The sequence below is a fragment of the Lates calcarifer genome, linkage group LG12 (genome assembly GCF_001640805.2).
Source record: "Lates calcarifer isolate ASB-BC8 linkage group LG12, TLL_Latcal_v3, whole genome shotgun sequence".
Classification (NCBI taxonomy): Eukaryota; Metazoa; Chordata; class Actinopteri; family Centropomidae; genus Lates; species Lates calcarifer.
Window position 1 is genome coordinate 10,955,922 of NC_066844.1, and position 17,543 is coordinate 10,973,464.

Genomic DNA, 17,543 nt, shown 5'->3' on the forward strand with positions numbered 1-17,543 from the left:
GAACAGGACAGCTATAGAAATATTCCAAATTAACTAGTACCCGGCACATTTCACTTTCTGTTATTTGAAAAGGTGACAGTTTTAAGTAATATGTCAAAGACACTGATGGTTTGAAAGCAATTTGTCATATTTGGAAAACTATATATGATGGTTTTAAAAAATATTTTTTAAAAAGTAACATTTGAATACATCAGGCAATTCCCTCTGACACAGAGGTCAAGACAGTAAAACTCCAACTGGTGAAACTCACTCATGTAAGTTAGAAATAAAATGTGTATTATTTAATGAGTGTCCTTCTATGAAAATTGTCATTTTAAGTATAAAACATCTCCCAGTGGAAGGTGCTTCCTGCACAAAATTTGAAAACAAAACCATTACACTCTCTGCTTGCAGCATTAAATAAATCAGCAATAAATCATTATCACATTAAACAAACAATTTCCTCACACCTTTCTCTATTGGAGAACCTTTAATATTATTATTATACACTGTTAGTACCACGATGAACTTTATAAAGTACAGAAGTGCTTTATAAAAAATCTTCATCAGTGTTGACTTGATGGTGATGTGCTGCTGGTCTGTTGTACAAAGGGGCCCTCTGGTGGCTCAGCAGAGCCACAAAAAGTCAAACTCTAAATGGTGAATCTTTTCACCAATGAGGGATGGGAAAATAATTCTAAAAAATCTAAATCACACATATACAATGTTACAATCTCCTATACTATGTAAACATTATTTATATATTTTTTGTGTAATTAACTTTTTCTATTAACCTTAACTTCCTGGAGCTGTAATAAAACTTACCTGAAAGAATTCCAAGCTTGTATCTGAATCCAGTGCAAGCATGTTAGCCCATGTCAAATGTTCATGTTTTCTCTAAATATGTATAAGAAGTCATGGGAAAGGAGGGCAGTTTCACAGAATGGATTCTGAAGATGTATTATTAAAACCTCCATCAAATGTGTGACTCATAGCACATTCCATGTTTGCGTACTGCATATTGTCACTCAAGTGAGGCAGCAAAGGAACTGCAACTGTACAGCATATCAGTTCTACAGTGTGATTTCAGTTAGGCTACTTGGTCTGAGCCCAAATAAATCTGTACAAATGACAGCCTTAACATCACTGAACTGACTGACACCACATTGTATAACATTTATGGTCTGGAAGCTTCAGGAAAGACATACACCAGTTGCTTATACAAGATAGCACCAATAAATTCCACAGATAGTCTTAAACTGCAACATTTCCAAGCAATTCTTATGAGAAAAACCAGCATGACTTAAATATTTGATTGTCCTTGGTTATACTGAATGTGCCTAATTATTCATCTGACACATATAAACTTTGAAAACTTACTATTGTCCCTAAGATGTTGACATAATCCGGTGCCAGAGGTGGAATGTTAGTTCCGATAGTTGTTATTTTTAAATTATAGCTTAGTCACTGACCTAGATTGTGGATAAGAACACAACCAGAACAGTGGTAGACAAATGAGACATTTGGCTGGAAACATAGCTTTACTTTATAGGTTGATCTTTTTTTTTTTTTTTTTTCAGTTGAATTATTAGCTTCATTTAGCAACTGCTTACTAGCTTTAACTGATCGCCCATGAGCCAAACAGAGCATATGGATGAAAAGACTGCAGCATAATGCACCACACAAGGAGTGTCAAGACTCCAGTGCAGTTTCTTAGCAACAGTACACAGCAGGATATCGCTCCCCGTCAAATATACAAAAACATAAAAAACAAACTCCACACATGAATATACTGGCAATAAATTACTCTGACTGTGATGAAAGCACAGCACGTGTCTTAAACTTACAATGACAATACACAGCATGCTTCACATACTGTATGTCACAGTCCCACATAGGTCCCTGAACTTCTTTAAACCCTTAGGGGATAGAGTAACCCCTCAGAGAGACTGATCTCAAGTTGAGTCTCTGTCACTTAGGATGCATTTCTTCCACACAGCAACCATTTCAGCATCAGCACATCACAGGTATATGTCACTGTATGTCCTTGGCTGATGGTCTTGCTGTAGAAGTGGTCAGTGTTGAAGGTCGGTGATGCTGTAAATGACCCTGGTGGAGCAGAGAAATGCCAGCAGGCTGAAGCAGCAGGCGGAGGCCATGTAAGCCCTCACACTGTTCACCAGCTGCACTACTGAGCCTAAACAAATTGCCGGCAGCACCTGGAGGAGGTACAGAATTACATTTTAAATGGCTGATCAGGATCATTTCTATGTGTTTAAAGGCCCAATTTCAAAATTAAAAAACAACAAAAAATAGGGCTATGTACTGTTATTATTAATTATTATTAATTATTATTAATTTAATTATTTTTTCATCAGCAAATCAGCCCAGGATTGTTTTTAGCTTTCAGTTCTTTGTTTGTGGCGCCACTTTAAAAAATGTTTGAATCATAAATTGTGCATATAAAAATACCTTCTCATTGATTTTTCTTAATTGTTACATGGAAAGCAGGGGTGAGGGTAAATAAAGTTGATAAGATCCTAGATGTTGGACTGACAGTTGGAGGTATATGTCTTTGCCATGAAGATACTCCAGACATTAGTAAGTTTTATTCTGTCTTCTTCAATCCCCCAAACAGTAGAACTTCAGTTACATGCTCACCGCTGTGATATCAGTGTTCTGTCTCCTACATAGTGTTTTCAAGAGCTTTTGGGCAGAGGTGATTTACACACTCTTTGACATACCAAACAGAAAGCTGCAAGCATACAACAGATATCCAGTATGTCTGCTGTTGAGCAAAGGCTACACACTTGCAGAGTACAGAGTTTACAGATAATGGCTGTTCAAGCTATTCTTGGCAGCTAAAAGTATGAATTTGATGACTTGCAAGATGCATGTTTCCTGTTTTAGTAGAATTTTAGACTGCTAAACAGTGAATGAGCTGCTACTGGTTTATTCAGGAACTCTAGCCATGGCTCCAAAGGACTGTGGACGTCAAATTAGATGTCTACTGAACTGTCGGGTCTCATGCACATAGATGAGCCTCATGTTATTGCTATAGCTAGCTGACACATTTGTATGTACTGACTGTATTTGGTTTGCTTTCATATTAGAATCCGTTTCATGTGTCATGTCATTTTGCACTGTTTTTTTTAAAAATATTTTTATATATATTTTTTAACATGAATCATTTTGAATAATTGATTCATGTTGCAATCACCCACTCTTACCTGTGAGAGCATGTAGGCACTGTCCAGTATTGCAATGTCAAAACACAGCCCTCTCTGGGAGACTGGTGTACAGCTGGCTTCATCTCCTCCTGCAAACTGTGAAATGTTGGGCAACTCCTCAGATAAAGTCACGCCCCCTGTGTGGCCATTAACATAAGGACTGGCCAGATCACAGGGAAGGATGGGCTTGGTAAGCGTTGGGTCATCGCTGTCACTGAGTGAACAAGGTCTTGGATTGGATGAGGTGAAATAAACCTTAAAGAGAGAAGGATAAAAGATAAGCAAATGGTGAGACTCATCATTTACTTATCAAATAAAAGCTTTTATGTGTAATTAGTGATATACTTTCCTTAACAAATCGTTTTCTTGCCAGTTAGAGTTAGATGACAAGATAGATAGCACTGACACGATCAGGGAGGCAATTAGCTTAGCATAAAGACTGGAAGGGGAGAAACAACTAGCCTGGCTTTCTCCAAGGTTCAACAATACCAAGAGTCTGAACAGCCATGATAGTGACTCTTTGAGGCTGTACTTGTTAAGGTTCTGATATTTCATTCTTTATCCCTGCTTCATGAATTCTGTGAGTATACTGCTTAATAAACCTTTAAGTATGTAGAAATGTCATAACATAAAAATGTACATCAGTATTGAAAGGTAAGAAAACTGACTTCAAGTGTGTTTATGACTCCCTGCTTGTTTGCATGCATAATGCTAAGTGTGTGGCTTAAAGACTAACTTACTTACCTGTTTGTTTGAGTGATAGAGACACATCAGTGTGTATGGCACAACCTGAAGGACACACAGTGTGTAACCTGTCACAGCCACCATGAAAATGACAATCATCACACTGTCTGACACACTCATGACAGTCGGTGGTGAAAACCAGCAGAGCTACACTGCTGATGTACACCATCTTGGCTCCCAACAGAGCAACCCAGCGGTCCATTAACAGTGAGCACAGCATCGACACAACACACTGCAGGAAGAGGCCCAGACTGGCCATACGCACACCTAAACAGGCAGAAATGTGTGTGTCAGTAAGACAAAATAATTTCATTTGTTGAATTAAACCTACAATGGTGGGACCAATGAAGCATATACCCTACCTTCATCATAGTGTTTCCTTTTCTGTGACTCTGGGTCTGCACTGGGCACTCCCTGGTACAATCCCTCTCCCATAAAGTCAGTAAAGAAAAGCATAACACTCATCAGTGCCATCCACGTACACATCTTCGCCACAAACAGTCTCCATATGACTGCTGGAACATGCACACACACTGCATACATACGAGGTAACAATGACATACATGCTGATGCACATTGGCCCAGTGCAACATGGAGACACTGACGTTGGGGTAGGAACAAGTGAGGGCAGTATCTGCTGCTCCAGCTTCTTAAAGAGCGGGGGACAACAGACTTTCTCCCTCCTTTTCTGGCTACTGTCTCCTCTGGGATGAAGGCGGTAGTGAGGAGGCAGCTGAGGAAGAGGAGGGTGAGCAGGGCGTAGATGAAGGCCTCCTGGCCTCCCAGGTATGTTGCTATGGGTACTTGCCTCCAGTCCACAGCAGGGAGCAAGAACCTGAGCACAGAATTAAAGATACTGAAAGAGCATATAATCTTCTTCATCTCTCCAAATTGCTTACATCATAATTCCATTGTTAATATATAATTACTATTGTCCAAGTTCTGCGCAAGCCTGTGCCAGTGAGTTGAGCATCAGAAATTGTTGTTGTGTTTTGTTTTACCCACAGCCTGAATTTATTTGTAACCTTAAAGTCACTATGTGTAAAATTGGAATTCTGACTTCAGTCTTACAACCCTTAGCAGAAACTAGTGGTACAGTGTAACTCCATACACTTCACTGATAAATCATAGAATTGCACAAATTATAAAATATAATTACCAAAGAAAGTCAGGTTTCAGTTAAAGCTGTCATGAATAGACAATTACTCAATTACTTAAATAACAGAGTTAACTGGCAGCAATTTTGATCAACTGACTCACTAACTATTAAATGGATTGTCATCTGCTACATACTGTATGTATGACTTATTTTTCATAATTATTATTTTTATTATTATTTTTCATAATTATATGCAAAATAAGAATTTGGTGATTCCTTAATTTTTCAGTTAGTGCTACCATCAGGTAGTACTTCAGCAAATACCAATAAAACTATGCCAGTCCCATGAGTTCAGCTTAGTTTTAAGTGCTAATCAGTAAATGTCAGCGTGCTAATAATGCGGAACATGGTGAACATAGTATCTGCTAAAAATCAGCATAATATTACAATGTATGTTGTTACAGTGGGTTTATCAGAGTTAGATTTGCTGAAAACAGCTACCAGCTACAGCTGAAAATGACACTAGTAGAGAGAGTGACCCTAAACAGTAAAATTGTGGGACAGCTAAACAACAAGCTGAAACTCACTGTAATACTCTGTAAAGTTTAGGGGAGCTGATGATTTTTGGTAGGTTCATTTCTATGAGCAATTGCTTTAACATTGTCACATTGTTCTCAATTTCAAAAATCATTGTCATTTCATACATTGTTATTACAGAATTATCAATGAAGCAAAATGTCAAAAATTTATATGTTCTAGCTTCTCAAATGTGAAAATTTTCTTCTGTGATGGTGAATTAAATCATTTTAGGTTTAGCTCTGGAGTATATCAACTTGGGCTTTGGGGAACTGTGATCTGATATTTTATGACATTTTATAGACCAAATGTTTATTGATTTCAAAACATAATCAATGGACGGATTGATAATGAATTTAATTATTAGCTGCAGCCATAGTTTCATGTGTGTTTTATGTGTCTCCTTCTGTTTGTAGATGAAGGTTTCCTCTCTGGCTGACTCACACAAGTGCTCTCCCTCTCTCTCTCTCTCTCTCTGTCCCTCTTTTGGTATAATGACATCATTATCGTGAAATTAACTTCCATCCATATAATATTTATAGTAGGTGACGTTTGTACGTCACATTACAAACATTTTTGACAATGAGTTTCCTGGATGGCAACCCCCTTAAGGGACCTAATTCATACAAAAGTCGATCCATGTCAGAATAACCCTGGCTGGGAGGAGAGTTCATTCAGACAGCCTGCCAGCATGGTATATACCTTGATAAATTGGCTAAAAGCAATTTTGGCTGAAAACTGTAACCTCAGAATAACTAAAAGAAAAAAAAATGTTACGCATAGTGTCTTCAAGAATACCTTATAGGGATGCATGTTATTTAAAGTAATAAATCCACTCTGATGCATCAATTAAATAACTAAAATGTAATTTTAGTAGACTGGTAGACTGAAAGCTAAGGGTGCACGCAACAGCCTTTGAGGTCCATCACCTGACAGTAAATACAAAGGCAAGTGACGTACAGTGAATAATGGGCGTTTTCCACAGCAGCATAATATTAAATCATGCATCCAAGTAAGTGAAAGACAGTAAACGAGAGACAGGATCAATTAGGAAGAATGCTTTACTAAGTGTCTTACCCCAGGCATCCCCCCAGGCTGGTCATCAAGGAATTAACAGAGAATGCTCTGCGGTTCTCTTCCTCCCTGGGGAACAGGTCTGACAGCAGGGCCAACAACAGGGTGAAACAGGCCTGAGGAGCCAACACAAGGCTTAGTTGACACCAAATCACAGCCACTGTAGTTGTATGAATCTGTTTTTAGAACTTGAAAATATATTTTCATTTGTCACCTTATTACTATAATGAATTGCTGTTAGCTTGCTTATTGCTAGGTACTGGTGTTAGAAAGACATGTATGCTTGTTGATTGCTAAGGTGATTGCTAGTTATTGTGGTGGCTGAGGATGGTTGTACGGTTGTTGCTTGGTGGGTTGGAAAGCATGCTGCTGGTGAAGCTAGTGAGCTGGTTTCTGTTAGCTAGAGTATTATTAGTTGATGATAGCAGCTAGTCATGGTGTAGACAAAAGTGGAGGGTCCATAGCAATTTATTGTCACTATTGTCTACAACATCCCTGGAACAAACTGAAAATCTTGTGAACCCTCATTTTTTGCACAACGTAAACAGACATCATAGCAATACTTAAGGAGGTTGCAACATTGATGCTGGTGAGATCACAACAGCAGCAGCATCACTGCTGCTGACCTTACTTCCTGATACAGCCCCAACCAATCATGTGGTGAATTATATCTTGCAGATGTTCATCCTATCCATCCATTATCTATATCCATTATCAGTCTATCCCAGCTGACACTGGGCAAGAGGCAGAGTACACCCTGTATGGATCGCCTGTCATATACAGACAAACAACCAACCACACTCACATTCACAATTAACCTAATCTGCATGTTTTTGGACAGTGGGAGGAAGCCAGAGTACCCGGAGAGAATCCATGCAGGCACAAGGAGAACATTCAAACTCCACACAGAAAAGCTCCAGGCTCGAACCGGGGCTTGAACCTTCTTGATGTGAAGTGACACACCACTGTGCAGCCATCTTGCAGATGTGTAGCAATAATTTCTGAGGACATGCATGACCAATGCTCCCAAGGAATGCAGTAGCCATGATATAGCCATCATGTGCACAAGAATATGGGTATCAGTGGCTCTTTTCTTTTGTAAAGTCAGGTCATGGGACATGTTTCTTACACCAGAGAGTTTGATAAGTAGTGCTTTTAGGAAACCTATGATATTGTACAGTGACGGTGGTTCGGACAGCTGAGCAGGTCTGCAACTGTAAGCAGATACGATGTAGATATAAGGCTAGGTTATGCTGCAGAGTATCTGCTCTTTGCTTGGGTATGGATAGGACTGAGGGGATGCTTTGAATGTGCTTTAGATCAGAGAATGGGGTGGGAGGTTTGTGATATAACAAGTAACTATATGAAAGACTAGAAGAACTAGTTAAGTCAGGGATTACTGAGCAGGTAATGACACCCAGATGAATCAGCATAGTTTAAGATACAGTGTAGATATAAAGCCAGATTTGTGCAAAGTATATGCAAGTATACATGATACTTTCACTGAGAAAGTTCTAGAATTTCTCTCCATTCATTTCCATTCAAAAGAATTACCCTGTGTGCTCTTTGCCTGCGTGGATGCATGTACTTTTTAGTGGGTGTGGCAGTAGTTATGGGGTTTCATTCTGGGACCCAGTGTTGTTTTGGCCATGGGGTACACTGGTACAAATTCTAATGATGATCCAATGATTTTATTCATGCCCATAGTGAAGAATGGTAGGCACGAACATTGAAGATTCACAAGTTTCCAGACAGTGACAGTTTGGAAGTGAATCTTTCTATTTCATTGTGTCTTACAGAACTATTAAATTTTCTCTTCTTTTAAGTATAATTTGTAACCCTATTGAGAGTCTCAATGAAGGATTCATAATGCTTCTGTCCCACCAACACACACAGTATTTATCAAGGGTCTTCTGTAATGAATTGTTCAATATAACGCTTGATTCTAGAGATGCTGAATGTCTCTTAAGCATTTCCCTGGATTTGTTCAAAATCTATAGACAGTGCAGTACTGCGGTTGATGAGCAGAGACCATATCTGTTTTTCTTAACAAATCTGTTACACACATTTGAGCATTTCTTTCTGTGTAGTGTTATCTGTGCTGCTGAGAAACCACTTTGTTGAAACTCTTTTGTTTCACATTGAAGTCTCTAATATACTTTTATGAGCTAAGGCACATTCTTAAGCACTTGTGTTTTCATGTTTAAAATGTATGGATGTTTAAATTGTGACACTAGTACCATGTCATGTACTGTATTTTGCCATGACACAGCTCATCACATGTCTGGTTTATGACTGCAAAACAACAGCAACTCACTCTCATCTCAATTGATTGATTTACCTTGAGCACAATGTAAGGTGTAAATGTGTGCAATTGTAGAAGCTAACTCACCTGTCCACAGAAGTCTGTCAGACACACCGCCACAGACTGCAGGGCAGCTTGTAGCCAGTAAGGGTGCTGTGGGGACATTAGCACAGCTAGGCGCCATGCCTGTGGCAAGATTTGCAGGCCCAGCAAAACTCCCAGGCTCAGCATCCAAATAAATGGGCGCCGTCGACCAAAACGACCTTGATGTGAATCACTAGCTGAACCAATTATTGGTATAAAGATCAAGCCCAGAACTGGACCCACTGCTGTCAGAAAGAGGAAAGTTTGTTAATTTTATTACATCAGCAAGAACTGATTAGCTTGTTAGTAAGTGAAACTGGTATATGCCTGTCATGTGAGACAATTCTTTTTCACTAAAATACATTTTTGTAGCACTACATGCCCATCCTCTACACCTATTTACCCTTTCTAAGATTATCAGGTTGGCACTGACAGAGTAAGATGAATTGGCCGGTTGTAAAACCTGTTCCATAAAATGTGTTTATCCTGTTACATATAGCTTAGCAACCTTAACTAAGCCCAGCAGCCCTGTTAAGCTTTGAATGTCCTCACATTCTAAAGCAGTGTGCATGGTCCTTTTTACAGTCTCTCCAAAATCAGAAATAGAAATGCTCAAGTGTTAGGAATGGATTAAAAATTGGTTTTATGCTCTGATTTAGCCTGCTATCATGAGACAAAATAACACATAATTTGCCATGTTAGATTTAAGGTTGTATAAGAAAATTTTTCAGAACTGACACACTGACTGCCTTGGAGCTGCTGTAACATTGATCCTGGATGCAGGATTATATCAGAGTTTAGGGCTACATGCTGTGAACTGTGCACTGTGTTGGGTTTGAAGTTCACCCAAGATGACCTCAGCAAACCAATAACTAGTAAGTCCTCAAATGCTTTTCTCATATAAAAGTGAAACCTGTTTGGAAATACAAACATAAAGCATAAATCTAAACATGGCGCTGCTTGGGTCCATGTATCATTTGTTCACTAAATCTGGAAAATCAGAGCTGAGTGATCATTTAGTGTTTTTTTTTTTTTTTTTTTTGTTTATTGTTGACATCAGAGATGATAAATAACTGTGCATTTTCACACTCCCATACTGTCTCAAAATCAGTAATCAAATAAAAAAGGAAACAAAAGAACCAGTCCTGACTGAATACTAAGTAAAATTTTAAGGTAATTTTAAGATATTTGGAAAAATTGTTAGCTAAAAAGTACTGTTACAAATGTCTGATGACAGACAGTTTATAGACTGGTGTGTTATGTCCCAGCCACAGGTGCTATAGGTATGTTTTTACTTTCCACATAACCAGCATTAGCATTAACAGCTGTTTAAATTAACCAATCTTGCGTTATAAGACAAGAAGTTAGAATATCCCCTATGGACGGCTAGCTGGTTAGCATGCTAACTCAGTAGAAGATAGGAAGTGATAGAAAATCTTGGTGTTGCTCCCCACCACTGGAGACAGCTCTTGGTGAGTAAATAAATTAAGTTTGATGCTGAACTTACAACAATTCCTCTAAGCTGGTAGGTAAACAGCTGTTAATGCTAGTGTTGGCTATCTAGTGATAGAAAAAATAAATAAATATAGCACCTTTAAGCATGAAAGTTCAGAGTTATCTTATATGGTCTACAATTCAGATTTCCTCTGTAATTTAACAGGTAGTTTAAGAGGAGACAGTAACGTTCTTGTGTCTCTAATTTACTAGTGGCTATCTAGTGGCCATAAGTCATTAAAGCAGCTTCAGTAGTATTTACTACCTGTAAGTTCATTATTGCATTAACAGTAAGAAATTTGAGTGAATGCAATGTCCAACAGAACTCCTGTGCTGGACATCCTCACTTTCATCAGTGCTGGAGGGAGATTATATAAATTACACAGAGGGTTTGTTTGGGGTTAATTGTGGGGAGGAAGTTGTTTTCAGCTGCATACAGTGCACATTTTTTGCACATGATGAGGGAGTCACAAATGTAAATGTTAATTGGTTTTGTCATCGGATTACTTACTTTTAGATGAAAATAGGGCAATATTTTAGTTTTGTGACACCTTGATACCTGATTTTCCAGATTGTACAGTATAAATTATGGAGTAAATGATAGTTAGCTAGTTCTGTACAGCTAATAAAATCTGCCAGCTACAGTTCAGCCTTCAAATTCAATGGTTGCAGACTGAAAAAAAGAGGCCTGCATTCATCTACTTCTAAGTGAAATCAAGGACCTATTGTTGCAAAGTTCACCTTGAGTTTTGAGTAGTAAATGCCAATTCTGGTGCACCATTCATCACAAGCGTAGCAGTTCTGTTGGATTATTATTATTTTTTGCATACTTAGGCAGTCATAGACTGATCTTTAATTAAATGGTAAACAGACTGAACTGACTATTTATCCAAAGTGCTTTACAATGTGCCTCACAGTCATCCATGCACACACTTAACCATGGTGATGGAACTGTCATGCAAGACACTGCCCAAACAATTAGGAGAAATTGGGGTACAGTGTTTTGCTTAATAGGCGGCCTGCTCCACATCCTGAGTCACAGTTGCCCTTTATTTAGAATTATAAAGTCTCCAGTTCAATGGGCGGCACGGTTGTGCAGTGGTTAGCACTGTCGCCTCACAGCAAGAAGGTTCGAGCCCCAGTTTGAACCTGGGACTTTTCTGTGGTGGAGTTTGCATGTTCTCCCTGTGCCTGCATGGGTTCTCTCTGGGTTCTCCGGCTTCCTCCCACAGTCCAAAGACGCAGCTTAGGTCAATTGGTGACTCTAAATTGCCCAGTAGGTGTGAATGTGAGTGTGATTGGTTGGTCTGTATGTGTTGGCCCTGCGATGGACTGGCAATCTGTACAGGGTGTACTCCACCTCTCGCCCAATGACAGCTGGGATAGGCTCCAGCGACCCACGACCCTTAACGGTATAGATAATGGATGGAAGTCTCCAGTTCAGCCACATGAACACTGGGAAAACATGTAAACTCCAGACAGAGCACAATGGTAAGCACTGACCCACCATGCCATCCTGTGCTTTACTTTTCAGTACAAATGCAATTCTATGCTTCAGTATCTTGCAGCAGTGATTCTTGCTCATTAACATCATACTTTTCCACCCATGGTCACCCAGTGTGTATGGGTCACCCACTTACCGAGCACCATAGTCATATAGCGTTCTTCCATACCGGCCTGCAGCAGCAGTGGTGGGACATAGACAGTTCCTGCAGCTATGCACACCTCCAGCCCACATGACAAAGTGTTCACCAGTAAGAGCTTCCACACCAGGCCTTGCAATGGGTTTTCCACCTGCATTTTGGTTTCTTCACTTGGTGTTTTACTTTGGTGGTTTACAGTCTTGGTTGGATATATATTTGCCATATTTGCTGCGCACAATATATAGACCTAATATGAAATAAGTGGTATATGTCAACACAACTGTTAAATGAAATGGCTGTCCAGAGGAGTTTTGGACTGATTTTCAGTTTTGGACCATTTCCATGTCATGATGTGTGGTGTTGTGCAACAGATCATCATCTTCAGGGAATAACAAAGACAACGGTCTCTTTTTTCCTTATTATTGTCACCATTAGGTGTCATTCTCCTAGAATGAGCAACATATCCCATCTGAGGCCAGCTTGTGGACATCTTCTACCAGCGTGGTGACAGAGAATAGCGCTGTCTGGTCTGCTGTAAATGTACTGGCCCTAAGAGATACAAAAAAAAAAAAAAAATAATAATAATTCATGAAATTATTTCCAGCATTTTCAAAGAACGAGTTGGATGATGATTGCAATGTGCAAACAGTCAGCTTGAGAAGGATGTGGTTAATGCTGTATCAGAATAAGAACTCTGTAGGGTTTGTTGACACTGAACAAGAGATCTGAACAGGACTACTCAGTTCTGAGAGACCAAGATCTGACAGCGAGCAAGAACTGTATAGTATCAGTATGTAACTAGATTCACAGATATGAATTTATTTTTAAAATAATTATATTCTGTCTATCATCCAGTGGGCCACAGAATGTTATACTGTTGGTGTAGGAAGTAAAAATAGGAGTTTGTATTTTATCTGTAAGCTAGTCTTTGAAGCAAATAAACACATCTCTTTTTGACTATGGCTGCTCATTCACTGGTGCTGGAGTGTAGTGTGTAGTTCTTTCATGGTTACTGGTACAACTATATTTGTTGCTTCTTTGCTGGGCAGCATAAACTAGTTGGAGGAGGTGGAATTAGGTGACCTTTCCACTTGAAGGGCAGATTTCTTTTCTTAAAGGAAAAGTTCTACATTTTGGGAGATGTGCTCATTGGTTTTCTTGCACAGAGTTTGATATCCCTCTAATATCACTGCACTAAACGGACCACTGGCAGCCTGCTAACTTATCTTAGCGCAAAGACTGGATCAGGGGCAAACAGTTATCCTAGCCCTGTCCAAAAGTTAAAAGTGTTGCTATTGTATGAGGGGTTTATGTACCAGATTATTTCTTAGGTTGAGCTGAGACTGTGTAGTATGATATCTCCTACTAAGTTTTTAGTCATATTGACCAATAGAATGAGAGGGTTCTATCATAAACATGGCATTAGGGTTATATTGCTGCCTGTTAGTTGGATATACACTTAACAGCAACAGTATGTTTACAATATTTTGACCCTCTGATGACAAGCACGGAGCATGAGCAATGATTGGTTGGGGTCAAACTTGTAGTGTTGCCAGTATCCCAAGCACAAAGTGACAAGAATTTATAGCGCTTGTGAAAAAATTGTGTAGTCTGATCCCAGCTTTTTGCAGCCAGTAACTTCCTACAGTCTGGTTGCCGGCAACATCCATTCACCACAGATCTAATATTAATGTCAGGTGTAAATAGGTCTATAGTCACCTATAGACATTTGAGATGACTCACTGTGTTCTGTCATTTTATTCAATTCATTACACACCTTTAACAAAAGTTTGGCGATTCTCAGGATTTAATAACACCTTTTAGGCTTGGATTTAAGGCGTGTATGGGCATGTGAATGGTCTGTCTACTAAGTCTTAACCACATGTTGCTGGTAAGGAACACAATTGAACTCATAGTGTGATGGCTCTGAGTTCTTTAACATAAAACAATGTTTACTGTTGATAATCATGAGAATGATAGGTTCCATTAATATCTCCTGATCTCAGTTCTCTTATTACATACAAACAATAGTAGGCCACACAGGCATTTTTAAAAATAAAAGCACACATACTGAACATTACTTTATCACAATACTTTTTCTTGCCACCATTTGTGTTGTTTAGTACAATCATTACAACAAGAACCGACCTGTCAAACACTCTCAGAGAAACTATTAAGCATTAGACAAGTAAATGTTAAGTTTGATTCACTTGCCTCGTAAAAGCCCTTTGGTTTCTCATCGTGGATCAAAAGTGGTTAGAAATGTCAGCAGCAGCTCATACAGTTTAAATACAACTTCCTCTGAAGTTCAGCAGCGCGTGGCAGTTGTGGGTGTGTGTCCATTCAAGGCTGTCTGTGTCAGGAACGATGGCGACACGACACGCACTCTTGCCTACAGGTGAGGAGATTGTGGCTTGGGGAACCGAGGCTGCGAAGTAAAGAACTGGTTTTACTATCATGCTTTCTGTGTAACCTGTGTTGTGACCTGCGTATTTCCTCCCTACATAGAGCTAACAGTAGGGAATGTGCAGGTGACGTATGACCTGGAGATACAGACCAAACCTGTAAAGTGACATTGCAGTCCAAACACATGTCATTAGCATGGAGACATAACAACTGTTCATTCAACAATTTCCCTCTATTAGCATAGTGTCCAAATTCGGAATACCTTAGTTCATAAGTTTGAAATGAAATTGTTCCCTAATTTAAATCATGATGTGTAATTAGTCCTTGATTATGTCTAATCCTTCCTTTGCTTTACTTTTACGTATGTTCTTTTTTCTCTTTACATGATTCTAATCATGTTTCATTTTCTTTGTATTTTGCTAAATCATGTTTTTTTCTGGCATTCTTTGTTTTTATCTTGAATGGCTGGCTTTTTGACTCTTCCTGCCACATTTGTTTCTTCCTTTTCTTTTTCTGTCACTTTGCTATACGTTATTATATATTTGTGAGCGAGCTGAGAGTTAGCTTTTTTGTTCAAAACAGCGAGTGCTGGAAAAGAGGTTGATGAGACCAGTAAGACTGAACCTTTAAGTCCAAGTACAGTTCTGAGTCTGAGTATTTCCATTTCTTGATACTTAAGAAATCTACTTGAGTACATTTCAGAGGAAAATGTTGTTCTTTTTACTCCATCACATTTATTTAACAGCTGTGGTTATCTTCTCTTTTTTAAACACTTTGTACTCTTAAATATTGAGCCATTAAGCCTTTAATCTTGGACATCTAACATGATCTCATTTGAGTAATGGCATTCCTTATTTCACCAAAAAGCAGAGATTAAAAAAAAAAAGTCAAAATGTCAATTGTTGTTTATTCAGCATAACTTTTTTTCTTTTTCCCTCCTCCCTTAAACACCAGTGAAGTTAATTCCTTAACTGGATGTGAAAGTAGCTCCACTATAACAAGCTACAACCGTAAAATACTGCTTACACTCTGATCCATCAAGATTAACAATTTTGATTATGCCATATATAATAAATATAAGAACTCAGCACTTTTACTTTTAATATTTATTATTGACTGATGGACTTTTCTTTTAAATTAAGTATTCTCTCATCAGTGTTCTGACACTTTTACTTAAGTAAAGTATCATAATACTTCCTCCATTAGTTGTATGCAGGGTCTTTAAAGACTTGGGAGGATAACTACAGCAGATCTCCAGAACTTCTTCATGATAGCCAAAAACTTCTACACTACAATGTATTGGTCATAATGAGGATTGTCCTTTCTTCCTTAATTCATTTTAGTTTTGCTGTTTGCCATTCATTTCTAAATTGTCAGATACTATAAGTGGGTTTTGGGTTCTTAGGTTGGGTCTGGCTGGACTGTATAAATCCCATAATTCAACAAGTTGTTTTCTGAAGCCATCATGAGCCTTACAGTCACATTCTGCAAATGAAACCGGCTGTGGAGAGAAACCATTTTAACAAGGTGAGTCAGGCTATAAAATATAAGCTTTTGTATTTGAATTAGTGAATGGCAGGAAAGAAAGCAGCTTTCTAAACAGTATGGACTGTGATGGGACTGAACAGCAGATGGTTATGAATAAAATCATAATCACTCACTTTTTCAGAGCATGGGGATCACTTGTCTGTCTGGGGGTGACCTAAAATGACATTGTGTGTGTATGTGTTAATGTGTATACTACTCTATGTGAAGTGTTAACAGGCCAGCAATAAAAAGTGCTGAGGAGCCTGGATAGACATGCACATTGTGAAAAAGGGGAAGCTCAGAGGGCAGACACCTTCACACATAGACATACCACAAGTGGGTGAAAGCTGTCAGGATATTTCTGCCATACACAGAAGTTTCATGTCAGTGTCAAGGGTGAGTAATTTCTCAGTTTCAGGGACATATATTTTTGGCCATGTGACTGAGGCAAAACAAACTGTAAACGCAGCATTAACATTATCTACTTCTAAAGTTGCTATGTGTTAGAAAGCAATTGCTTCATACGTCCAGCAGACACTAAGCAACATTAGCCTGCTCTCCAGCATGACCACAAATATCTGGCTGACTGTGTTCACCAGTGAGTCACTAATGTTGTCTATGTGCCATTTAGTGAGCTGAGGAGAAAAGTCAAGTCATAATTGTCTGAGAGGTCATCACGACAAGCAACCTCTTTCACATTCCAAACAGTCGCTTGTTGTTAATATAAAAAATTGTTTTTTGTGCCGCTTTAATTTGACTACCCCTCTTAAAAATAGCTGTAACAAATTCAAAATTTTATTTCTATCATGCTCAATAAACACATGTAATTCAAATACACCAGTGGTTCCCTGCACAGCTTAACACTTTAATTTATCCTTTTTATCATAGACTGTTTAGACATTTAACTGTATTCTGTATTATGTATATAGTATTCACAAATGTTATGTCATCTGTTGTGTTAGTATTTCTTTTGTTTTCCAGTTGCTTTGCTGCAAAAATAATTTGCTGAAGAAGTAGACGTTCAAGACAAGAAAGTTGTTAGCCATGTCAGTTTAAAACTGAAAACAAAGGGCTTATTCGTTGATAATGAAGGAGAAATATGGTGTGTTGATATGTATGTATTTGTATTAGTATGTTGGAGAGTGTAAATGGTGCATATTTGCATGTGTGTATGTGCCTGTAACATCGATGGTCCTTAAAATAATATTGTTTGAAAGGGACAGGAGTTCCCTGTACAGGAACTTTGCACTCAGAACTAAAATTTACTCTATGTCTTACAAGTATTCTATGGCCTGTTATATGGAAGTCAAAAGGTCAGGTGTCACTGATGTGTAGTGGAGACATCTCAAGAATCCTGTCTCAAGATGCCACAATTCAGACTG

General features: G+C 38.6%; 1 protein-coding gene across 1 annotated transcript; it reads right to left on the reverse strand.

Moving 5' to 3' along the window:
• Positions 1-923: 923 nt before the first annotated feature.
• Positions 924-12,773, reverse strand: LOC108877495 (solute carrier family 45 member 3). The gene is given in 8 exon segments (XM_018667567.2): positions 924-2,198; positions 3,210-3,464; positions 3,954-4,079; positions 4,081-4,220; positions 4,316-4,788; positions 6,706-6,818; positions 9,095-9,336; positions 12,226-12,773. Coding segments are annotated over 8 exon segments (1,719 nt in total). The 5' UTR covers positions 12,452-12,773; the 3' UTR covers positions 924-2,054.
• Between the last annotated feature and the right edge of the window lie 4,770 nt (positions 12,774-17,543).